Below are 27,319 nucleotides of genomic sequence, written 5' to 3'. Positions count from 1 at the left end.
GTGCGACCCTTCAGCCAATCTGCAATCCATCTGACTGTGTAGGTATCAATGCCACAGTAGCCCAATTTTTTAATGAGGATGGGGTGGGAGACGGTGTCAAAGGCCTTGCTGAAGTCCAGAAAGACTACGTCCACAGCAACACCTGCATCCAATGCTTTTGTGACCTGATCATAAAAGGCAATCAGGTTGGTCTGACATGACCTGCCTCTAATGAAACCGTGCTGGTTACACTTTTGAGCCACTCCACACTGTGCAACTCACCAGGTCTTTCTGAGCATGCTCAGAATGACCTACTTTGGGCAGTTATGCTCCAAGGAAATCTATGTAAAATTCTGGACATGGTAGTTACAAAAGGATGTCAACTAGGGACTTGGAGGTATGAGGAGGACCAGGTTTCTTCCATGTTTTAGTCCAATAGCCTTGTGGTTGGATCAGTTGCCTGGGAGAGGGAAACCAAGGGTCTAGACCTGGACAGGATGGTTAAGACTATATCCCCTACTTCTCAGAAAAAAGCAGAAACTGTCAGACCATGGACTAGGCATTACTTAACAACAGCCTCCACCCCTCATACTGTAGCTGGTCTATTGCACAGGCAAAAGGAGAAGACATATGGGGCCTGAAGAAACATAAACCAGAAGGTATGTGGCTCAGTGAAATAACTACTGCCCTGTAGGCAAAAGGGCTATGGATTCTGGTTCTAGCCCCTACCCTGTGCTCCTATTGCTGTGGGACAAAGCTGCCTCAATGCTATCTATCCAGTGGCTGTCAACTGTAAAATGCAGAAACACCACTGGGGGTGGAGCCAGGGGCCAGAGCCTCTTTCTTTCCAGTGCCACATCCATTCCATTAAGCCACATTCCCTTTAGCTTGTTTTCTACTTGGCTGTCTAGTAGACCAGCTGCAACAGGATAAGCAGAGGGTGCTGTTAGCAGTACATTGCCAAAGGCTTCTGATGAGGGTGTTTTACTGGGAAATAAGAGATTTGAGTCCAAACTCTCTCTAGGGAGGGAGGACTAAACCTGTTTCTGGTGCTCACTGAGCAAGTGCCCTAACCATTGTGCTAAAAGCTGGGAGGGAGCTCATTCCTTGCATTTTTGGCTACTTAGATAGACTTCTGTGTCTCTCCAGTATGGGAATAGCCTCTGAAACATGTGTAAAAGGCCCAAAATGCTACTTACCCAGGTAAGGGCCCTGTCACATATTCAAATTAAAGCTGGATAGAAACTAGCTGTTACACATTTTCAAGCATTAACTTTGTATCTGTTTGGCTCCTTTTACAACTGGATGGACACTTTTATGGCATGATGATTACTTTGCATGTGTGGCCTGTCTAAATTTATTGTGTGATTAACCAGCTAATAGTGGAATATATGTAACGTAGCAGAGGCCTACATTACTCGTGTAAATGCTACTACTTACCCATTTAAAGATGTAGTCAGTTTTGGGCCATGTTGTCAGAAACTTTAGTAAAGTCTTTGTAAGAGCCTAGATATGTCACTGGGTTAGACCCTGCTGACGTTTGTGGAACTACATCTTCATTTGTACAGGTTTGCCTCGATTTAGGCTGTACGTGCCCATTTTACAATGTAACAAATAGGGATAGGTTCCCATGGCAGTGAGGGATGGAGTGAGGCTGGGACTAGGGAAGGGGTGGGGTTCCACTCCCAGGGCTGCACAAGGCAGCAAAGCAGAGGGAACAGAGTGGCACTCACCCCAGCCCTGGCTGCAGTGGCCCTGGGAATAGCTGAAGCCAGCTGCCTGCAGCTGCTGGGCTGCACTGTGCTCTGCCTGTCCCCACTCACCTCTGCTCCTGGGCTGTGCCGTGCCCTGGTACAGGCAGCTGGTGTTGGCTGCTCCTGGAGCCACTGCAACCGGAGGTGGGGTTTGTGTTGCACCCCATGCTGCTTGGGGATCTGCTTGTCTACGCTCTCACCAAACTGTGCTGGAGTGACCCTGGGAGCAGCCAACACCAGCTGCCTGCACCATGGCATGGTGCAGCCCAGGAGCTGGGGTGAGCCCAGGTGCAGGGGGACAGGTGGAGTATGGTGCAGCCCAACGGCTGCAGGCAGCTAGCACTGGCCACTCCTGGAGCTGCTGCAGCAGGGGCTAGGGCCACAGCCCTTTCCTCTCTCCCCACAGACTTACTTGCTCGGGTGGGGGGGCATCTATGCTGTTCGCATAAGAGTGAATTCGTCTTGCATATAACAAATTATGGGTCTAAATACGATAGCTGCATAAGAGCAAATTTGCATATATAAAACCCGCATAAACTGAGGGAAACCTGTATTATTAGCCATGCTAATCAGATTAAAGCTGGCATGGGTATGGGTGTACAATAATTATTCTGATTGCAGTTTAGATGTACCTTCAAATTGGTCACTCAGCTCGACACTTCTTTGGACTCACCTCATAGTGCTGTTAGAAGGAATATGATGCAGGAAAGACATCCAGCAAGTCTAACATCTATATAGAGCTCTTCATTAATTAATCAGAGTCTTTTCAAATAATGAAAAGGCACCAGTTGACAGACAACAGGGAGAAAGACAGGAAATCATAATGTACCTGCATTATGTATAGTGTGGAAACACAGCCCAAAACAGACTTTCTGCCCATAATATCCTGCTTGCATTTAAAAGGATATGGTTGAAGAGACTGAGAGATGAAGGAGTAGACTATATAGCACTAAAAAAGGACAAGAGAATAAACTGAGAGAGGGCATGAATGATATCTACTGTAAAGCAAAAGACTTTTTATAGAAAGTCACCTTTACCTTTACTCTCCCCCTTACTTATACCTCTCAAAAAATGACTTATCTAGTGCTGTTAGTCTGGTGACAACAGTAAAAGGTAATGTTAGTTATGCCTACCAGTAACAACATCAGTATTGAAGAGCTGAGTCATCACTTGATACCCACATAGATGTATTTTCTCTAATGTTTAACTTACAAATGCATACCTGAACTTGATAAGGTGTATTTTATTACTTCATGATGCTGATTGTCCCATTAGTTAACTAAAACACAAGCCTATGAAAAATGTTAAAATAAAATTGAGGTACATTTCAAAGACAGCATTCAGGAAGTTGAATTTCTCGTGTCTTCCTTCCCTGGTACAACAGACTATATGCCATGCCTTGCAAAATTGCTATCTAAAAATGTATATATTAGAGGTGAGCTACACTGCCGTGATACAGGTTAAGGTCTGAATTCAGAGTTTAGCTTAATCTGGTGTCATTTGCATCTAAATCGCCTTAATGCACATTAGGTAAATGTGCATTAAGTTTAGGCACCTGTAAAAGCATGTGTAGACATGCCCATTCTCTCTTCTTTAGTATGTAAATTACTCCAGTTTTAATTCAGTGAAACTAAGGTATTTCCTTCTGAAAGGTATTTCCTTTTGAAATACTTTCATTTCACATCCATGTATTCATGTTTAAAGTCTGACAACTTGTACATCATGTCTGAATGTGGCTTAGTAAAGTTATCTACATGCCAAGAAACCAGAAGAGGAGTGAGAAGTAGCAAAGGCAGCTGACAGGAGGGTATAGAAAGGAGGAAGTTAAAGTGGAAACTTTCCTGGACTAAAATAATGAGTTTGTCCAAGCAGAAATTAACCATTTGCATTTTAAAAGGACAGTTTCCTGTCCATGGAAATTGCCCCTTGTTTTTAAAAAACAAAAACAAAATGGAGAAAAAGTTAGATGAAAGAAAAAAATGTTCTTCACTTCCACTTACTTGAGGAAAAAAACAACCCATCACTACTGGAAAAATTGTTTTTATACTGCTCTATATTTCAGGCCACACTGTGAAGTTTAGTGGATGTATTAAGGACCACTGAGGCTTGGCACAGCTTGGAACACTTCCAAATCATTGCCACATGGGTTGAATAGAAATACTTATAAAGTAAAAAGTATATATATAAGAGTGGGCCAAATGGTGTCGCAAAGTGGCTGATCCTTAATGCTGAAATCAACAGGAGTTTGGCCAGGGACTTCTATATGAGTAGGAATAGGCCCATTATTCCACAGTTTCTATAATGGCTGTAGAACATGATCATAGCTAACCCTTTTGGGGTAAAAGTCAACTTGGGCACATGAAAACAGTATGTGTTTGAATTCCAGCCTTCAAATGTGAATTATTTGCATGAATAGTAACAACCTGTACAATCAAGGCACATTTAATACAGTAACATGCATTGTACTAATCCTTCCACACTGTGTTTCACTTGGCTTCCATGATGCCCATGGAAAGCAAAGGACAAGGTAGAGAACAATCCATTAAAAAAGGATTAATGTATTATTATTAATGAAAAGAATCCCAGCCATATACAAATGAAACTTGCTTTCTGGAGTTTCTATCTATATAAAATATTTAAACATGTTACTTGTTTTAATATAAAGAGAAGAGTAATGTATTGGAAGAAGAGAGTGAAATATCAAATCAAAACACAGCAGAAGATCACATCTGAGTAGGGGGCCGGTGATGGGCCCCAGTGCAATTCATTGTTACCTATAGCAGGAGTTTTCTTTAAACAATCCTCTTGAATGAGATCTGCTTCTTCTGTGTCCTACAAGCACATGAAAATAAAGGGTTGGGGTATTAGATAATTTAAAATGATAAAGACATACTAACAAGAGTAAAAGAACAAATTAATGTATTTGCAATGTGAACAACTTTGCTTTGTGCTTTGTGATATTTGTCTAAACAAACAGCACAATTTACATTAGGAGGTGTAGCTACAAATTTAAGAGGTGGTTTAATTCTGCTCCATGCTTTAGGTTAGTTTCTATACTGTTCTATTCAGGCCCTACAGGATCTTCAGCACCATATTACCTGAGTCCCTTGCATGCTAATGTACTTTAAAATTGGAGGAAGATGTGCTGGGTTATGATGCAAACCCAGTCATTCTGATCTCATGTCTTCCTTCCACTGACCAATGCTAATACACTCCAAATCCTTACTGTCAGGCAAGATTAGGTAAAACACTTTCCATTTTACAAAGTTACCTTGGGTCATTTCTGGCACGACTGGGAAAAGAATTCAGAGGTCATGTTGGTGTGGAAAAAAGGATAAAGCTCAAGGTGGAGGATGGTGGCTCATATGATATGTTTGTGTCTTCCAGATTCTGGGCTGTTTTGGAGGCCATACAGATTAGAACATTACAGAGGGAGTTTTGTACTCCCTGCCTGTGATTTTCTCTGGTGTTTGCACACCACCCACTTTCCTTCAGTCCTGGACATGCCCACTTAGTATGTCTTTATACCAGGGCCTGGATGTGACATGTACCAGTTCTCTATGCTGCCTGTGTTAGAATTCTCCTCATGTATAATGCTGGAGGAACAAAGGGGGGCTATAGCAGAGACCAGATTCTAGCACCAGCAGTTTAATGTGGCAGATACAAATCTCATCCCTGTCTTTCACAATGCATGTGCCAAATGTATGCACTTGGCTGTGCCACAGGAATATATATTCCTGCAGAACTAGGGCTAGAATCAGAGAATCCTGATTCTTAGCATTCCTGCACTGACTAGTACAAATAGCTGTGTAAACCTCCACCAGTGTGAATGTCACATTCCTCCCTAGAGACAAGTTTGTAAAGCAATCCCAACAACCTAATACTGACAGTTACTGTTAAACTCAAATGTTAGAAATTTGGACTGCAGAGAGCAGAAGACCTGGGTTCAAACCCTGCTAATAAGTACTGTGATGACCAAGAAGGAGTAAATATGTTTCTACACAATAGAATTTCCATATTTTCAATTTCCTTTCAAAATACTAAGGAATCAAAATAAAATATGCTAAATATTAGGTTGTAAACTCCCATGCTCTGAATTATAAAATGCCAGACTGAAAGTTGTTTCTTTACGTCTGCTGTCTAGTCCATATGCATTATGATACAGTCTTTAATTTCATGGGACTGTGCTATGTGTTCCACAAAACTTTGACTTCATTCAGTGGGCATGATGGACAGGCAAGGCAGAAATCTACAAGAAGACAAAGGGCATTCTTCTTTGTTGAAAGCATGAAACTAAGAACCAGACAGCTGATTTCTATTTCTGGCTCTGCCACAAATTTCCCATGTGATGTTTGGTAAGGCTATCATATTGCATATGCTCAGCACCTGAATTAAGCTTCACTTCAGGTATTTCCGAATGCTTGAATGGTTGACTTACAGTCTTTCAATACAATTTTTGAGATATTTTTAAAAAAAAACAACACACCAGTTTGATGGATATAGAGAATTAAGACTTCAATTTAGCCACAGAAAATGAACAGTTAATGCATCAGTGCTTTTTACGTGCTGTATTTTTTAAGAAAGGAGGTCTCTGAAACAGGAACTTGTTGAAAGAAAACTCCAAGCACTTTTCCCCCTCAGCCTTGCTATCTGAAAGTTTACAAAAGGTGAGGACATTTCTTTCTCTGGCTAAAATGCAAAATGACTTTGAAAATAAGGCTTTCCATTACAAGTACTATTTCTGAGTTTGCTCTTGATAGCATCTGTGGGACAATTACAGAAATCTGGTTAAATCGAGTTGAAGTTTATGCCAGATTTATGTCCCTTATGTCTGTGTTTTTTAAAAGCAGGAAAGAACTGACAAACAGAAACTTTTAATCCAGTTCAAGTCCAAATTTATTAACCTGTAAAATTCTGTTTCCACAAGGTATTCACAAGAAATGAATAAATATAGCAATTTAGCTGTAGGTTGGAGTTAATGATAGCTCACAAAAATTAATCATCAGATCACATGACACACCATCAAAGAGGCAAATCAATTCTATTAATTCAAACAATCAGCATAAAAGGCAAAACAAGTAGCAGAAGAATATCAGCAAGCAATAATTGAAATCACTTCCTAATGTGAGTGATAACTTTAAATCAGCTATTTACCTATTAATTCTCCAATAAAGGTTGGAAGCCACTTGTTTGTAACCATTTCTTATAACACAGTTACAATATTAAATGATACATTCTGATTTAGCACTACAACTGGTTAGATTAACTGTTAATCAAATTCTGAGAGTAAAAATGAAGGCACAATATACCAAATATATTTAGTATCACGTATTTCTCATAAAGGCTGTTGGCCTCAGATATTCCTGGTTAGGACACAGGGTGTGTTTATACAAGAGATGCTGATCTGGGCTCCTGAGTTCATTATCTTACTTTACTTTGGAAAACAATACAGTATCCTTTCTCTCCAGATGAAAGTCATCAAATATTTTGCATGGTCATCAAGTTCTGTGAGGTTTTCCTGCATCTTACGAATATCAGAAACTCAAATGTCCAGGTACCCAAAATAAAGTGTGTGTGTAGAAGGGGGAAGAGATTGGATGTATAACACTGGTGTCAAGCATAGTGCATGCCAAGAAGATGGGGGTGGGAATGTGTGCTGGTTCTTGTCTACTTCAGTGCTGGTCATCTTCTGGTTTCTGGATCCTCTAGCTGGGGATTAGTGTTCACTTACATGTTACATCTGGTGCAGAAAGAATTAATGTCAGGAGGTTTGGATAAATAACAGAAGTCTCCAACCTGGGATAATTCCTTTCTTTCTTTTGAACATAAATTATCTCCCCAACTAGCAAGCAAGGGTTGTATTTATCCCAGTTGTGCTCCCTGGGAGAGGTGCAGACAGTTAGTGTAACTATCTGTTATTAGCTCTGTAAGGAGGGAAGAGTTAACGAAAAAAGGAACAAGGGCATAAGGTTTTCTTCTTGCACAGATTTTTCATGCATTACAAGTTTAAATAGGCAGACCCGCATTGAATAATTAATTGAGGCTCTGTTTTACTTCATGACATATGCACACTTTTGCATTGTTATTTTGAATTTCATTCTCACAAAGTTCCCTAACAAACCAAGCAGACCATTTGAATCCCAGTGATAACACATCTTTCCCCACCATTGATGGAAAGGAACTGTGATGCTAGGTCAAGAACTAATCTTCCAAGTTTAATGGGAAATTAAACCCCTGCAGAAATGCACTGACACAGCCATTTTGGGAGGCTTGGGAGAAGTACACAGCTTACTCCTAGCCATCAAATGTAATGAATGTCCATCCTGCTTTACTACTGATTTTACCTTCACAAAAGTAATGGGGATGTTTAATTTCTGAACATTACAGTTGTTTTAGAAAGGTTAAACCAGTACTGAAAGTGGGTACAATTTTCTAGACAGGTTTCCCACACCATGTTTCCCCAAAAAATCACTTTCCAGAAAGACCAGCAAGTTAAGCATATTTATCATGGTCACCACCACCAGGCTATCTGAGCAATCAGAAGATCAAAACTAATTTAGAACCTGGTTCTACTACCTTTTTATGCTGAATAATACCTAATTCCACAAGTAATTCTATTGATCTCAGTCTTTATTATATGTTCCAGAATTTATTATCAGTGAGATGTATCTCCTACCTGTTTAAATTTTGGGGACATATATCCATACACACTACAATGCATGATAGTTCTGCAGCATGTTGATGACAGCATGTACTTTCTGTTAAGTTAAATAGCTATCATTTCCTTGAAAGCAAAACTGAATTGCCTAAGTAGGGCTTAATCCAGCTATGTATCTAATAAAGTTTGTTGAGCATGCTTGGAACCTCACAAAAGGCACTTAGCACCTTCCATGATCAGGCTTGTAGACTTGTTCACTGGAGAAATAGCTCAGAAGCTGAACTGGGTAGTGGTTAAAGCATATTAAAGCTGAACTCTTAATAGAATGGAGTTTCCATGTAACAGGATATTCCTTCCCCCATCCTGGTTTATAAATGTTTGTCATGCCTTGTTCTGAAAAATTACTTAAAATTAATAAATACACCTAGAAAAAGCAGGGGTAAGTCTAAACAAGAAAAGTCAGATTTGAGGTCAAAATTCCCCAAGATGAGGAGTGTTTTATATCAGGTGCATCCCAAAGATCAAACCAGTGGGTTTTTTTCATATTTTTAAAGTTGAAAGAAAACCATTAAAAGAGATAAAGGGCAAGAACACAGAGACCTTTCCTGTATCCAAATCAACCGTCTCAACAACTGAATATCATTCCTTAGCCAGCCAGAATACTATGCTTAATCCAGAGATCACCGTCTATTCTAAGTAAAATGCAGCCCTCTTACTGTATTCAGATCGTACTCACAATGCACGCTCTGTATTGTTTAATGAAAATTCTGAAGCTCACAAGAACATATATCCTGAAAGATTTCAATGAATGAAAGCTGGCTCAGTGAAAATTCTACTTCTATTCCTTTCATTTTTGTTGCTTACGTTAAAAACTAACAAGAGATACATTGACTCCTTGACAAAAATTGCTAGGTATTCAGGGAATCTCATAGACCAAATGATCTGTCTTCCTTCTGAACCTTCAACAATCAGTTTTTGATGCAGTAGCCTAGGTATTATGTTTATCAAGGGAATAGTAACAGAAAAGTATGATTCCAAATTTTATAAAAACTTGGTCATGTGTTGTCATTGTATTCTGTAGTCAAGAACTTCAGGAACACATTTGAAGTTATTCCAGAGCCTGTAAGCACAGCAGAATTTACAACATACAGGAACCTGTTTCTTCTTCTTGTAATTTACAAGGTGACTAAAGAGCAGAACTTTGCACTGAGAAGTAGCAAAAGAAGGGTAGAGTGCTACTGCCACTTTGTAATAAACCATGTTCATAGTCCAAACTTTTTCAATAACAAAGCTATAGTTTACTCCTGAGGATTACCATTGGTTATAGCAGTATTATGGATGAAATGTAATCACTGAATGCTTTCTCCTTATATAATTCTGTAAGTATCAACCTCACAACTGTTTCTCCATTAGACACGAGTCTCCATATTAATGAGCCGAAGCATTTTTCCTTAGTCCATTTTGTTTCTATTTGAGTATTTTTTTTCATATTTTCAAAAGTTTAATGTAACATTTTCCAATCCTTTACAAAGTCTGTTTTGTGTTGTCATGAAAACATCATTATACTATGTTCCTTCCTGGTACGCAACTTATGGAGTTTATGTCAATTGTCAACTAAAAACAGGAACTTTTTGCAGCTATTGTACCACAAGCATTCATTCAGAAATAAATGACTCAGTTCAGCATTTGAACCAACTTGGTTATTTTGATGAGTAGCTTTCTAAGGATAACATTTTCATTGTTTATAATCCCACAAGCAAAAACCTGTTTATGGAAAAAGAGAGATCTTTTGAATACTAAAGTCCTTTATTCAACAACACAGAAATATCACAAAAACAACTTTACTGGGCAAATTGAATGTTTTTATACAGTTTTGTACATGCCCCATAAGTGATTTTTTTTTAAATAAATACACTGTTTTCCAAAACTGCTTTTTTCATAATTGCACAAGCATACATACACCTTACACAAATATCTATTAGAAAATTTAATAGATAACTGCACAGTTCAGAAATAGGAGAACACTGTGAAAGGAGTACATTTCTGTGGCCCATGTTTCTGAAAAATCTCCTAGTTCCCTGCAATTGTGAAAATGGAATACTTTCTAACAGAGGCGCTGTCTTTTATTCACTAGGAATACAGTAGATCTCAGTGTGAAACTGCCAAATTTAATAAAAACAAAATCTGAAACATTTAGCTGTTACATGAGAACCAACTGTTTGATATCACTATGCATCTAACCATGATCAAAGACCCACTACTGCTTTTTGCTGAATGTATTCGACCCTGAATGGTATGTTCATTTAACTACTTTCTTTCTTCATTATTTGATTACAGATAGAGCCAGTTTAAAGACTTTATATTCTTTAGCATTAATTGTATGACTTACATACCAGGGGTTCTGAACAAAAGGGAATATTGTCTTTCTCTGAGGGAGTATCTGCTATTAATTCACACACTGTGTATGTATATGTGCCTCCCTACCAGCCTTATAATTTAAATAGATTTTTCTGGGGTAAGACAAAAAGAAATTATCTATTATGCACCCTTAGTGCTCACACCTAGAAGACCAAAGGTGTGTTCTGCATTTTTTGTGCTGTGGAAAAGAAAAACATAGAGGAATAAAAATATTCTTATTATGAAGTATTTTAGGATCTTATGAAAAGCACAATTTCAGTCATTAGAATTTGACAATAATCTGATTTACAAGTATTAATATACTTTGTATAGGAGAGAGAAAGAGAGAGGCCAGAAAAGAGATTTCCTTCTTCAAACATCAATAATGAAAAAAATCTCTATACATACATTATAGAAATATTGTTTTACCAAATTGTAAAATCTTGATGATGTTCAGGAATAATATCCAAAATCAAAAACGTAAGTGGGAATAATAAAAAAATCAACCCTTGTTCATTTTTAATAATCAACAGGTTTGGTTTTTTTAACAATTTTGAATTGACATGTAAAACACCACAATTACAATATACAGATCCATCAGTTTTTTAAAACAAAACAACAAAACAAAACAAAAAAACCACATCAAGACATGCAACATTAGGGTATTAGACAGTAAGTACATTGCTATGAATATCTTTGTACACCTAATGTAGCCTGAACTGAACTTTTTTCTCTACTTCTGTAAGAGCAATCACAATTTTCAAAAAAGCAAGGCAAGTTCACCAGCCAGATGTGCAAATAAGGCTTCCATCGTTTTTTTAAATCAATTAGCAATTTGGTAAAGAAGATCTTACATAGCTCTTATTGGTCCAGCAGTAAATAACAGAGGCCCTGACCAGAAAGTCTCAAATTAAATAACAACCAGTACAAAGCTGCCAAGTAAACACATGTAAGCTCACACTATGGTCATTTAATTCATGGAGTTTTATAAAATATAAGAGAGGGGCATAAACTAGGAGCATTTCAAATATGACATATTTTCCAGAAATTATATATATGATGTCATACTACACAAGACCCAGGATATGTATTTCAGTCCTACTGCTGAAAATGCATATGTAAACTCTTCCATCTCATAACATTCAACCTCTGATGCTCTTCTACTCTGGTCCTAGCAGACCTGTGTTCTACCATTCTTTGTTGCCTAAACACAAATTTAAGATGCTGCTCTTCCTCCATCTCTGCTGGTCTTAGGTTTCTTGACCATTCTCAATGTTCCTCAGTCCTTGGATCACAACACCTCCCTGCACCCCCACAAGACTCCGACTCTCCGTGGTCAGTGGATGACACACTCTGCTGCTTTCCCTACCATCCAGTGTTCCTCAAGCAAGTGTGTGTGAACACGTGCCAGTGGAAATAGTTAGCAGATAATGGAGACTGTGCTCATACAATACACTGTTTGAACATTCTCTGCATCATTAATCAATTACTTTCATAGTTGGTACCTGGTCTGTGAAGCTACTAGTACTTCTAATCTTATTGTGTATATAAAATAATAAATATATATGGTACATGACATAACAGCATTCTCTTACTCTGATGGGATGGCCTTTTCAATCATAAGTGGTCTGACAAAGCCAGACTATAAATAAGTGATGAGGTAATCTTTATGAAGTGTCCGTAAGTTCAGTGTCCTCCATAACAGGAGAAAGAATGGTGCAGCATTCCATCGAGGGCCTCAGGGACCAGTGATTCAGCAAGGCCGGGATAAGTGGACAAAGAAAGATGTGTGGGGATAAGTAGCCACTCTTTTAAAAAAAGGGTTAATTTTCATAATTTAAAAAATATCTAGGCTCTCACATCCTGCAGAATTGCAGGAGAGACCCTACATTTGTAAACTTGTCTAACCACTATAGGTTGCACATGGAGCGAAAATATTTTTATATATTTTATAAAGTTATTATTCCATCTATCGAAAAACCTACATAACAATTCTTAGTGGGAAGGTATATATTGCATCACAATTTTTTTGAACATATGGTACTTTTTTCATTATGTATCCTAGAACACGGTTTATATATATATAACTGGTTCTGCATGTCTATCTGTGCTGTGCACTCCACTGTACAGCTCGATCAAAAGCAAGTCCACTATGGTACGTCACTTTGGAGGGACACCCTTCCGTAAAGCTCCTTTGGAAGCAATGCAAGTGCATAACCACTACTCTAATATAGTGCTCAAAAAGATTAATTTTAAATTTTATGTCTTCCCCTCTTACAACAATACAACTGAAGGTAATTGCTAGATGCATCATAATCTTTTAATCTTGTAAAACTTGGCATCAAGTCTCTATGGAAGGATGCATGGTAAAACAGTGCTGCTGCTGCTACTAAACAACTGGCAAAATAATATTTAAAGCTAGAATTTATTGCTCCAGATTTAACTCGCAGAACCACACTGTTGTGTACAAACCGTTAATCTCCATAGATGCTCAGACATGATTGTCTCCTTGTGTCTAAACACACAAAATACAAGCTGCTATCTGTACAGTTTACAGTACTGAAACACATATATTTGAAAATGAAGTATAGTTATGTTACTTTTCAAAGATACATGACTTTATAGCAGGGGTTTACCCAAACTTTTTTTTTTTTACAGCCACTTTAAAAATAGACAACAACTTCACTAGTATAGCTAAGTTACATCAAAGAAAGAATCAGTGTACTGAATGTGAATAAACTGGCCAATTCCCCAGGCTCCCAGATTTTTTATGTTTTGTTTTTGAGGAAACCCCTATACATAAATGAAAATAGTATCTGAGTATATTCTTCAATGGTGAACTAAGCAGTTTCTTAAAACAAGACTTTAGCTTGCCATTCACTTCGGACTGCCTTGAAAATAAGATATACTACTGCTTAAAAGAACCATCGGAATGCTTCAGCGCTGGGAACAGGTGTTCTCTATAAAAAAAAGCAAGAAAACAAGTTAAGCTTTCTTTCTGTGGCATTATAAAATTAGATTTCTTTTAGCTGTTTTTCCTTTACATTTTAGCCATAGATTTAGTTATCTAAGTATAACATGATGCCTCACATACTTGACAATTAAAAGAAACATCCGTCTTCTAAAAATGTGCCATTTTAGGATCGATTATATATAAAATATATATTCAATGCATATATATAATATATATGTACACCGTGTGCTAACTACCTCTTCTTTAGTTAAATAGCATAGCCATGGAAATGTAAACATTAATATAAAAATTCTAGGAAGTATATTCTCAAATTGGACAGTAGTCCTGGAATTACCACAAAATTTTGGAAAGGTTTTCACTATCCACTGGCATATTGGGTGTATGATTGTGATAGGGTGGTTTTGTAGGCTAGACACACTCTTTGGTGAGACACTTCTTTCACTGGAAGAATAATGAAGACATTAATCTATCCGTCAGTATATGCACAATAAGCTGGTGTATCTGTGTTGACATCTAGAAAAGATATGACAATGTTTTCAAACATCAGGTTGACTGCCTCATTCTATATTTAAGTTCTGATACGGCAACACACTTAAGCATGATGCTTAGTTTAATCATGAGGCATCCAGCTAACTTAAGAGGATCGCTCACAGGCAACTGGACCACATGCTACACCTCAGGCCTAAACATAAATGGTCTTAATTTCAATGTGGCTAAGTTCCCATTACTCCTGTTGCAGGCAAGGGCTCTGAAAATGTTATGTCACTTTATTTAGGTGCCTTAGTACACATTTGGGCAGACAGTTTCGAAAAACGTAATGTACATAAGGGACTTCAGCCCTGATCTTGCAAGGTGCTAAGTGTTTACCATGAGGTACCAAGGCCATTCAAAGCTGGTGGGGATTAAAAGTGCTTAGCATCAAAAAGGATTGGAATCATAGGGTCCATTTCTACTCTCACCACAGTTAATGATTTTACATTAACAACACTAAGGGCAGGATCAGGCCCTTACTATTGTCTAAACATCTAAATGACAGTTCATGTCAGGTATCCCCAACCAGCCATATTTGGTTCATTAAGAACTGCCCACATCTGCAAATGTCACATCTGAAGAAGTTTAACTTCTTGCAGGAAACTGCACATAAATATGTTTGTGTTAAAATAGTTCCTGCAGATGATGCTGAAGCCATAATTAAAAAATGCCACTGAAAAGAAGCATAGTCTTTAATCTATAGTGTTTTTTGATGGAGGACTTTTAGATGTTTTCCACTGCTGCACTACATACAGCTAAACATCATGCACTCAGAAAATTTGTGGGTATTATGGTAGAGCTTTAATGCACCTCCAGTCATTCACATCAGTTTTAAGGCATCTTTTCAAAATTCTACAGAACTGAGAAATACTATAGCAAACATTTTCTACTGTAAATTTGGCCAGCTGTCATATTCAGGCTCAAACACTATACAGGTCTACTTGATGAAATATTTAAATAGTTTAATAAATATAGCAAAGGAATAAAAAGGAAACAGAGTTCCTCTCATTGCACCTTTGTCATTCATACACACACAAAAATATCAGAGAAGAAAGTATTTTTGCTGTGTCACCAGAATTCTAAACTATTCTATTCAATAACCTACTTCTCTCTATGAATCTACAGTTTAATAACTCATTTGAAAATTAGCTTCCAAAGACAATGAGTTTGCTTGTTGAATAAACATACTTGAAATATTACTTTTCTTTGTGCAGGTATGTTCCAAAATACAAATTTATTATATTGCTCATAAACAATCCCTATTCTGTTCTGTCACACATGCACAGTTCTAGAGCTGATAATGGGAAAGCAAAGCAAACCTTCCTCACAAGGTATACTGGGGCGAGCTAATATGATTGCCGGACCATCCACACAGTTCAGCGTTGTAAGATGGCTGCTGATAATAAATGAGGTGCACAGATTTATAATTTATAAAGAAGCTGACTATAAAAGAAGCTTGAGCTTAGAATAATAATAAGCAACTATAGGTTTAAGTCAATCTTAAAAGAATGGTTGGTTAACCATATATAAGTATTGCATGTATATATTGCTTTTGTTTAAAAAGGAAATTTAAACATTCTACTATAGATTCTACTTATTTTTATATCCCGGAGGCTGAAATGGCTTTTATTTACTTTCTTGAAGCATCAGGTTGAGTTACTCTGTCAGACATTATCATATCAGCTGGAAGTAAAGGTGCAATGTCTGATTAAAAGGTCAATCAGACATTTAAATACACAGAATAATATTTCTGAAGGGCAAAGCTATTCTTTAGTGCTTTTACTTCTGAAAATCTACAAGATTAGGCATTCTCGTCAGAATATGAAATTGTAATTTAAGATATTATATAATTAAATATTCATTGCACTAGTTCCTGATTTGGAAATCAGCTGATGACTACTTTCAGTTATTAAGCCACAGAAAAACAAAAGCAAAAATCCCTTTGACTGGAGAGGTAGATCTAGTTAGTTAAAACCAAATTTATGAGATGAAATTTCTTGATTTTATGACTGCAACAAACAGCTGTATCTGGGAGAAAAGAGATGTTTCAGTTGGTTTGGTGGCTCAGCTTACCAGTGTACAAGTTTAAGTGCAATGACCAGCTACTTTCCAGTTGTATAAATTCAAGAGTCCCAGCTGGGGAATCAAACACTTGATGAGATTACAGTGAGTTTCTGGATCTCAGTTATGCTTGCAGGGAATCATTATCCTGAGTGACAGGAAAGACAGATTCCCCTGGAAGTTAGGGGGAGGGGTAGTAAGGAACAGAATTGGAGTTGATCAGCATTGTTTAAGGCAGCCTTCACTGCTCAGGCAGGTGCAAATACTGACAAACAGCAGCCTTGTTCCCGTGAGGGAAGTCAAAAAACTGCAGCCCCAGCTTCTCCTAAAAGGTAATTCCATAAAGCATGGTGTTTGAGAGAATTTATCCCTACACAAACCTGATATGAAATGACCTTCAATCTTAAAACTTTCTATTTTGTTTTTCTTCTTGCCTACCTTAACTGAAAAGGATGTTTGCTACCAAGGTAAAAGATGTCACTCAATCATTTGAAACTATATTTTAATTGCATTTTTTTAAGTCAGCTTCAAATAAAGAGCCTAGGGAATTACATATTTGGCTTTGAGATGAGAAGAAAAACACAATGAAGTTCTCTTAAATGGACAGGCATCAAAAATAATATTTTAAAACTTAAATATATGTGGGCCTGTATATCTTCCCATGGGCAAAAATGTCCATTAACTCTAGTGGGACCAGGCCTTTTATATGTGTACACAAATACACACACACTTCCAATACATTAGAACAGCGAAATGTACTGCTATCACAGATTTTATAATTTTTACCCTATAGTTTATTTTAACGTTAACTGAACTACAGTTTTACTGTAAGGAAATAGAACTGTTTTAAATTAATTCTGCGTACACTGTTGCTGGGATGCAACTATGTACACTGTTGGAATTCATGATTTTGCAGATGCTAGATTATGTATTTTTATTACTATTTTATGTATGGCATCTGGGAAACAGTTCTGTAGGTATCTGCAACACATGGAAATAAATATTGGAAAATAAAAAATTGTAGAAGGGTACGTGGTAATGACCTGTTAATCTGTGAATTTTAAATAAGGCTGCTCTATGGACAAAAATCATATATTACTATGAACAAAGAACCTCTGCTTGTCGTAACAGTTTAGTTGTAACCTATACACAGTTGTTTGCAGGTCAGATTCTGAACCCCTTATTTGTGTCAAGTAATACTTATACAAGTTTCCCACTGCACTAATCAGACGAAACTATGAGAGACCATTATGGAGGTGTACAGAGGTTTGGGTGCATGTAAGAAGTTATTTCTCTCATTGGCATAGCCTATCACTACTACAGGGCTCAGAGGAGAGAGGATCTGGGGTCCCTGCTTCTCTCCCAAACTGAAGTCGAAGGAGAAGCTAAAGTGGGGGAAAACAGGCTGAAACATCCTACCCTGTGCGCTCAGGAACTCAGGAATGGAATGTCTCCTTGACAGACAGTCCCCCCCTGAGATTCCCAGATAGGAGGTAAAGTTTCAAGTCTGGTCCCTGGCTAAATGCCATGTTTTGACCCAGTAAGTGAGACTTACTTAGTTCCTACAGAATTCTAGTTAGGGTTGGAGAATTTGGTGTTAAGGGAGTGTGTGGTTAGAATCACAGAAAATTAGGGTTGGAAGGTCATCTAGTCCAACCCAAAGCAGGACCATTCCCAAATAGACCATCCCAGTCAAGGCTTTGTCTAGCTGGGTCTTAAACGCCCACCAAGGATGGAGCTTCCACCACCTCTCTGGGTAACCTGTTCCAGTGTTTTACTATCCTCCTGGTGAGAAAGTTTTTCCTAATATTTATCTTTAACTTCCCGGCTGCAACTTGAAACCATTGCTCCTTGTTCTGTCATCTGCCACCACTGAGAACAGTCTAACTCCATCCTCTTTGGAACCACCTTTCAGGTAGTTGAAGGCTGCTATTAAATCCCCTCTCAGTCTTCACTTCTCCAGACTAAATAAGTCCAGTTCCCTCAACCTCTCCTCTGCCCACCAACCATTTTTGTTGCCCTCTGCTGAACTCTCTCCAATTTGTCCACATCCCTTCTGTAGTGGGGGGCCCAAAACTGGACACTACTCCAAATGTGGCCTCACCAGTGCCAAACAGAGGGGGATAATCACTTCCCTCAATCTGCTGGCAACAGTCCTACCAATGCAGCCCAGTATGCCGTTAGCCTTCTTGGTAACAAGGGCATACTGTCTGCTCATATTCAGCTTATTGTCCACTGTAACCCTCAGGCCCTTTTCTGCAGAGCTGCTGCCCAGCCAGTCAGCCCCCAGCCTGTGGAAGAGACTGTTTCATCCTAAGTGCAGGAATTTGTACTTGTCCTTATTCAACCTCATTAGATTTCTTTTGGCACAATTCTCCAGTTTCTCTGAATCCTAGTCCTACCTTACTGCATATCGACTACTCCCCCCAGGTTGGTATCATCCGCAAGCTTGCTGAGGGTGCACTCCATCCCATCTTCCAGGTCACTGATGAAGATACTAAACATAACTGGCCCTAGGGCTGACCCCTGGGGCACTCCACTTGATACCAGCTGCCGATGGGATGGAGACATCAAGCCACTGACTACTACCCTCTGAGTACAATGATCCAGCCAGTTTTCTATCCACCTTACAGTCCATTCATCCAAGCTGTACTTCCTTAGCTTGCCTGCGAGAATGTTGTGGGAGACCATATCAAAAGCCTTACTAAAAGGAGAGAAGCTAGACTTACAAGGTGAAGTGAATTCACAGTTCCTGTATATGAATGTATTTTGCACCAAAGACCAGTCTAAAATCTGTGGCTAGCCACCAACACTCTTCCTGAATAGGTTCTTTATGTTTTGGAGAGTACATGGACAGCAAAGAGTGACTGTAATTAAGAAATGAGTAAATGCCACAGAATCCACAAAGCTGTCTCAAAAAACCAGAATGTTGGTGGAGGCAAGGGAGATACGTTCAAGGATGTGGTATTCCCCATATCCACTCCACTAAGAGAAACCTTTCATCTGCAAGGCTAGCAGGAGAAAACTTAATCCTGCCTGAAATTACTTTTAAGGTTAATAAGAAATGGTCTTTGCCAACATATATGCAGCCAAGTATCTGGTATAACTCAACCACCTTCTGACCCCAACTAGCCCCCTTTCGAGTGCTACATTTACTGAAACGAAGCCAAGAAAAGTAGGGACAAGGTAAGCATGAACACATAGTGAAATTTGTCCCCAGGAAACTAGGGAAGGACTTGGAAGAAGAAATCTTTGCTCATTTCAGTCTGGGCAGGACTGGTGTGTATGTGTGTGTGTACATGTTTACACCCCCCCCCCCATAAGATATCTGAAGCCTCTTACCTAGAAAAGGGCCCATAACGTGTATATCTGTATGCACACCCTTCTTGCCCAGGACACACCAGTGACTCCTCTAAAACACATCAATATGGAGTCAAATTTTACCATCAATGAAGCAGGTGAAGTCCCTGCACTTTCGCTGCAGTCATCAACACTCCAAGCAATGGAGCAGCCACTAATCCACTGCCCTGGCTCATCTACTCCTGTGTTGGCAGATGAGTTCCAGCCATGGAAAGCAAGCCTGTGAGGAATGCAGTTTTCTTTCCATGGCTGCTCTGCTAGCCTGAAAATGTAGTCTGAATAGAATTCCACTACTCACTCAGTTAAGCACTGCATAACCTTGTATTGGATTAGCCACTAAGAGTATATTTATGTTTTGGTTTTTTCCCTCTCATGAATATACATAGACCTCAGGAATGGCTCTTCTAGATTCACCTGACAGAATTTCCTTAAAATTCTCCTTTCAGACTACAGAGGTAAGGAGACCCTGAAGGGTCCTAGAAATGGGCAAGGAAGAAAAATTAAGAATCAGATAGGCTGCCTCTTCAAACTACTGCTCTGTCCTACCTCCCAGCTACCATGATAGTGTGGATCCTGTTAAGGTGTGCTGTCAGAGCAGGCCATCTGTGGTCACTCAAAGCCAAATTACTGATCCTGCAAACAATAGCAACTTAGGCATGAATATCCACTGGCTTGTGAGGGTGTGTTTTGTAAAGGAGTGATTCCTTCTCCTTCCATCCTGGAATCTCCTTACAAAACTCTAGTGCAAGGGTAGGCAACCCCTGGCACAGGTGCCAGAACGTGGCATGCAAAGGCATTTTGCTTGGCATGTGTGCCCTGGGGTGGGTGGTGGGGAAGGGGCTGGGGATACGCTGCCCAAAAAGGATCAGCTTGCAGCTCCCTTGCAGCTCTCCCTCCATCTGTCCCTGGCATTCTAACACCTTACAAGTCCAGGTTGTGGGTGTTTTTGGCACTGCACCAAAAAACACTGCTGACCCTTGCTCTAGCTCCACAGAAGAGATTTTGTGGGCTATGAACAAATGGTAGTAGGATATGAAGCTGTCATTCCTCACATCTATTAGGACACCCTGGTCTCTGCCTTCCACTTGGAGACCCTGGATGTCTACTTATTGTGAATATTATCATACTATAACAGACATTCTTTAATTACCCACTTGTGTTTCCACTTACTAGTTAAAACAGGACAGGTATTTCAGGTCAGAAACTCAGTAGAAATTTTATTTTAAAGACCTGACTTAAAGTAACTCTTACCATACCTGAGCACATTCCTGTCTTCCTTCATACCAGGGATGAGATTTAACATTTATTTTAGAAGTCAGTTTTATTTGCTCTGAGAGGACATGAATCTTTTCACTGGCAGTTATTTTTCCACTTGCACTGCATATCTTCCATGCTGTATTTGACACAAACCAGATTTAGAACGACCAGATTAGGAAACTCATCTGACTTTCTCTGCCACCAACTTCACAACGAAAAAAAGTAAACTGCTACACTGAATATTACATAGAAATAAAATATATATTTTTTAAAAGTTGCAAATCACTAATTCCAGGCCAGTTCTCTACTTTGAATACCTTACTTAGCAAGCAGACTCAGAGATTTCATTGGGACTATTTGAGGTATAAAGTATAGCTGCAGAACTGGGCCCACGGTCAGTAGGGAACTAATGACTTCTTATTAACGGGACAGACTGTTGCTCTATGAATTGCCAGTAGTGACTGGTAGGAAGTAGCTCTTACTGAAAGCAATACTGCTACTCAAGGACTAAAGTGCTTCCCAATAAGGGGTATGGATGAAAAGATGCAGCCCTTATTAATAGTTGAAATTTGACATGAGCTACTTTATATATTAATTTTCATTTACTTGAATGTAATTGAGGGTATCTTTAAAATGCATTAAATTAAATTTGTGGAAATGGGCAAATCATTTACCATTTTAATATAAATGTACAGTGTCAGGATGGAAAACAGCAGATATGGATCAATAACTGCATGGAGCCAGAAGTTATGTTTGGAAAAGTACTCTCAGCCAGAATACACTGAGAATCAGATCATGGAGCCACTTCTCTTTGTGAGAACAGAGTCCAATGAATAATCTCACTGGGTTTCAATGACACTATTCACATGAGTAAATCCCTGTGCTCCAATCTAGCCCTAAATCTTTCGGTCTAGATAGAGTTGTTAAGCACTGCCTTGTATTAAGGTTGGCACACATATATGCCACTCCAGGAAGCAGGAAGAGTGTTGAAAAGTGACAAATTTCCCCATATTCTTCCTGAGTTTGGAATAATTTGCCACAATGCCTTTCCAACACACTCTCACTATCATTTTAGCTGAGCGGTGGTGCCAAGGTTCCAAATGTCCCCACGACTTGTTCATGGAGGGAAGTAGCAGCTTTATGGAGCCTGTTTTCCCCATGTCCTCGATCCTAGAGCAGCTTCTAGGAAGGCTGGGCAAGACTGGTGATGATTGTGTCTCTTCTTACATTACTGTAAACTCTAAAATAAACTATAGGGTAAAAATAAACTATAGGGTAGCCATGTTAGGGCGAGCCAAGATACAACTCCAAACAAGAGCACTTAGCAAGCATACATCAGTAGAAATCAAAATCTAGATGTTTTAAAGTAACTCATGGTAGAGGTGATATTTTTTATTAGACTAACTAGATGTTTGCAAAAATAATTCCTTATTTGCAAGCTTTTGGGCACAGGCACCCTTCTTCAGGAGAAAAGATGTTTTAAACTGACATTCTTCTATCCAGATGCATGTTGTTTTACATTTTTAATTTTTGCTGACTCCGCTCTACTCTGTAGCTGCTAAAACTCTCTATTTTAATTCCTGCTGATTGTCTTTTATACCTGCAGTTGAGGGCAGAACCAGTCAAATGGCAGAGGCAGCTATTCAGATGCTGATGAGTTGCCATTATTATATACATCCCTTGCACTACAGTGGGGCCCAAAGGCTTCAGACAGAACTAAGGGTTATTTTTATTGGCTTTGCATGGCTCCTGACAATTTGCCTTTTTTTTAAAACAGAAAAGATATGTATTAGCACCATAGCGGTATATATGCTCTTTAGCAGCTAGGAAAAAAGTTAACCAGCTCAGACAAGATATAAATTATTACCTTCGTAATCACAGTTCAGATTAACATATGGCAGCATCCAATTTACGTTAGATCCTCTGTTACCAAGAAAAGTTCAAAAAGAAATTCTAAGCACTGCATTTGTCACATCAACGTAATGTAAAGATCAAGAGGTTTTATAATAGAAGACACTAAAAATGAAATCCGCACCATCACCATCACCATTTCCAGCTCAATCCCTGTTGCTGACTAAAATCTGCCTTATTATTTCTTCTTACTCTATTTTGTCAGAAGTTATAAGTTACAAACTCAGTATCCCCAACCATGCAGAGACACTGTCATTCTTATAATGTAATCCCTATGAAGACCTTCCCGCAGTCTCTATCATTTATCCCTCCACAAATTTACAAACAGAATTATTCTAGTTAACATTCATTCCATTAAGAAGAAATCCCTCTTGGTACAACGTCCATTGGTATAAGACTCAGCCTTCAAGCTCTGAAAATTCTTTCCTGGCCTCAAGACTACTGCTCCAGGGTATGTTTCTCCTATGGAACTTCTGTTCCTAGACACAGGGTAAGTACAGCTGTCATCACCGAATCTAAAATTACATTTCTTTTCTGTAGACCTAGATCTACTCTGCCTTTGAGAAATTCTTGTTCTTCCTTCCCCCCCCCACAGTTAAACCTAAAATTAACAAATCAATAGGACATCAGGGCCAATTAACTTTATCCTGTGGGATTTCTCATGCGATACAATAATCAGAGCTAATAAAAAATGACCGCAAAAATGAGGCTTTCTGCTTGTTTGTTTGTATGAAGATTTCAAGAAAAAGTTAACAAGCTGAACTAATTTGTACTGGCTTTTTCAATTTAGCGGTGATAGACAGTACTCACTGGAGTGATTACTAAGGGTGCCAGAGTGACTGTCCAGAAGCCTGGTGAACTTAGTACTGATCCAGAGGTCAGGGAGACTGAGAGGAGCATCAACACAAATTTCCCTAGTGTATTAACAAAATTTCCCAAGTGGGAGAATCATTTCTAGAGATTCAAAGGTAATATATAGTTTCTAAACTTGTCCAATCCTTGCCTATCTTCTGAGACTTTAAAGGATCATAATTAGCACATACCTGGCCAAAGATTTTTGTAATGAGGCCACTTGCACCAGATTTAGGTCTCCAGAGCATTTTACACAGGTCTCCCTACAACCATCAGACTGTAACAACTTCTAAGCACTACCATCCAAGAGTGAGTTGAACAGGTGACTTACAGGGAACAGGTTCTATTCCATTATCAATCCTTTGTGACAACTACCCCCTAGGTACTGGTGTATTGCCTTTTGATATCAGTGACCCCTCCAGACATTTTGCTTCTGACTTTTTGGCCCTCTCCAGTATCCTTGGCTTTTACTTTTTCACTGTCATCCGCTCCAGAGGTCATATATTAATATAATCCACATTTCACTAATCTTCTTCCTCTCTTTCTTTCTGATACAGTATCAAGATTATCACTCTTTCAGGTCATTTGATTTTGCACTCCTCAAACCTTATAAATAACTGGCAGCTGCTGCGTCTTTGACTAAAATTCTCCTTCTCCTAGTCTGCTGGAGCCTACATCTGTTAACCTTCTATACATACCGCAATGACCAGCCTACTGCTCACCAATCATTCAGGTGGTGGGCAGAGGGAAGGCAGGCTGTTATTTAGTTTTGATTGTTGCAGTATAATGATTAAGTTTTCAGGCATTTCATTTGTGATGCTGGAACAGATTTGTGTGTACTGCATAAGTACAGATCATTGTAAATTTCAGTATTCTGTATGGGTGCCCTCTAATTCCCTAAAACACGTAAACCTCCATTTCCCTAAAATACACAGATTGAACAGTACTCCGTGAATCATCACTCTCAGTCCTTTGTTTGCTAACCTCATCTCTCCCCTTACACTTATCAGCTTGTCAGTACTTACAACTTTATCATTTCCTTTGCGATTGAACAACTTGTTCCTCTGTGATCTTTTATCTCCTCCCATTCCATCTGCTCACCTGGAAGTCATATCACCCCCATAAACTCAAGTCAGTGCTTGGAAAAGAAGTTGAATAAACTCGATTTCATTTTCGTCTGGGACAGGTGGAAAGCACAGTTTATGGTTTTAAAAATACTTCTCTAATAATGTACGAATCGTCAATCAATTGAGTCAATCAAGCATGCATCCAAACTTTTGACCCCCACCACCTGAATGACACTTTGTACTTTCTCTTTCTCCACTGACCACTGCAGAGGTGTTTGCTACAATATTTTTTCTAGTACTATGATAGTATTACTACTCTTAGTCCTACTATCATCTCCTTGTTCTCCTAGAGCCAGGTTCCCCTTCCATAATGCTCATGGCTGTCCCTGTCAGAACTAATTCCCAAATATTAACAAATACCACAGCTCAGAGCACCTTCCCAGTACAATTTGTCACACCCTTTTCATACTAGTATCATTAAGCACAGCCTCCATTCCTCTGAAAACTGCAGAGGTATACCCACCACCACCACACAAACTTAAAAGGGTCTTGTCTGACCCTTCTTTATTCACTGCCTCACTTTTTGTCTCAGCAAAGTTCTTGAGAAAGCAGTAACCCATCTCTTTAACCATCTTTTCTCAGCAAGTTCTTGTCTAGCTTTTAAACTTTTCACCACCTCTGAAAATGCCCTTTTCTGGGTAGTTAAAGACACACTTCCTGCCCATAATCACAGTTCTTCTTTTTTATCCTCTTTGATATTGATGCAACTTTTATTACTATCAATCATTTTACCCTTCCTGAAACCACCATCATCTCCTGCACTTTCAGTGCCTCATTTAACTGTCACTCAGATGCCTGACTGCTACTTTCTCCATCACCCTTCCAGATGATAACCAGCTCTACATCTCTCTCAGTCCATTCTCTGGCTCTGTCAACTCCTGCCTGTACCACCATGCTCCCTTTCCAAACACATCCAATACGGAAATGTTCCTCCTAAAGGAAAAAGTCTGAACTTTTATTTCGCTTATATCAGACCTGTATTTTGCCCCAGTAGCAAGAGACCTTGGCAGTGACACAACATTCCCTTAATTTTAAGGGCATGTTATTTCTACCACCCCTTTTGGAACATTACAGGAATTCCTCCTTACTTAGATGTAGCTTCTGCTGAATTCTTTATTCCTGCCTTTACCATTTCTTGCCCCGACTGCTGTCATTGTCTCCTTTATGATCTAAGCATAACAGACTATTATTTTTCTCTAAATGACAAAGCCATATTACCTCCATCCTTTGCGAGTTCCTACCGATTCTGAATCCAAATCAAAACTGTTGATTGTGGAAACTCTGTAGACATGTCCCACCCTTCTCTATCCATGTATCCCCTGATTCTCTTAAATCTTACCCATCTTGAATTCCTCTCCCTGCGCTACAATTCACAATTGTCTTGAGTTCATTCTGCTGACCCCTGCATCTGGAATTGTCTCTCTTTCTCATTCTTCCCTACTCTTCGAACCACAGATAATTCCCTCCCTTTAAAACATCTCTATTCTCTTTACCTTTACAAATAATTCTCTTCGTAAAATTCTTAATGATCCTGAGTATTAAAGGTGCTACATAAAAAATAAATTGTAACACACTGAAAGTAGACATGGAGCTGAAACATGAGCTGTTCCTGAGATAGCAAAGAAGAAAGGTTTTTAAAATGTTCATTATTCAATCATCTCAGTAAAAACAACTCTCAATACAGAAGAGAAAAGAATGAAACTCAGCTGTGGCCAAGTAAGAAGGTATTCCATGATTCGGCTATGCTTTAAGAACACAGCACACAGCATGACATGAACTGGTTCTATTCTATTCTATCTAAATTTCTATATTGCACTTTTCATTGCAATATCTGAGTGCCTGGTTAAATATGGAGAAAGAGAAAAACTTAAGAAAATTGCAAAAATTCAATAGGGTTAATACATACCTGGCTGTGGATTTTTATGGTCTTAAAATAAATTAAGAGGATGCCTAGGCATTCCAGGGAAGAGAAAATATTTCCCATAATGTTTGAGAGTAGAAGTTAACAAGCCTGCTGGGATCTTTTTAGCCCCTGCAGAGCTAAGGCTTCAACATTATTAAATGGCTGTCGCATCTGAAGTATGGTGCAAGATAACTCAATAAACAACAGAATATATATGATACTGAATGGGGGAAGGCTTTAGATTACCTCACAGAATAATTCAATGTTAGGACAAGTGTTTGCATATGATGAGATGACAGGGCTACAAAAATATAAAAGCACCCAAGAAATAAGGGAAATAAAATAGAAAAGGACAGACAGACACTACAGCATCATAGTGTCAAGTGAACTGTATGTTTTTAAGGTGTTACTATTCTGTGAGAACTCTAAAAGTAAAGTATCAAAAAAAAAAAAAAGGAAAGAAAAGAAAAGAAAAGAAGAAAGATTACAGCAACAGAAACAATACTTTCTTAGGACAAAATTATTATTCCTGAAAATAATGAAAGATATGGGTAA

At 38.7% G+C, this 27,319-nt stretch overlaps 1 protein-coding gene across 1 annotated transcript in view; it reads right to left on the bottom strand.

Annotated features, from left to right (window-relative positions):
* Positions 1-9,118: 9,118 nt before the first annotated feature.
* The window catches only part of CXXC4 (CXXC finger protein 4), a 32,753-nt gene continuing 14,552 nt past the window's right edge, over positions 9,119-27,319 (bottom strand). Inside the window, exon 4 of the mRNA XM_090036772.1 lies at positions 9,119-13,748. Within this exon, the coding sequence (XP_089892898.1) occupies positions 13,697-13,748 (52 nt within the window). The 3' untranslated portion in view covers positions 9,119-13,696. The remainder of the gene's footprint in view (positions 13,749-27,319) is intronic.

Source organism: Crocodylus siamensis, chromosome 2, assembly GCF_052110815.1.
Source record: "Crocodylus siamensis isolate JL-2025a chromosome 2, ASM5211081v1, whole genome shotgun sequence".
In the NCBI taxonomy this organism is placed as follows: domain Eukaryota; kingdom Metazoa; phylum Chordata; order Crocodylia; family Crocodylidae; genus Crocodylus; species Crocodylus siamensis.
The sequence above is the reverse complement of the archived record's forward strand: the minus strand, read 5'-3'. Positions and strand labels throughout refer to the sequence as shown.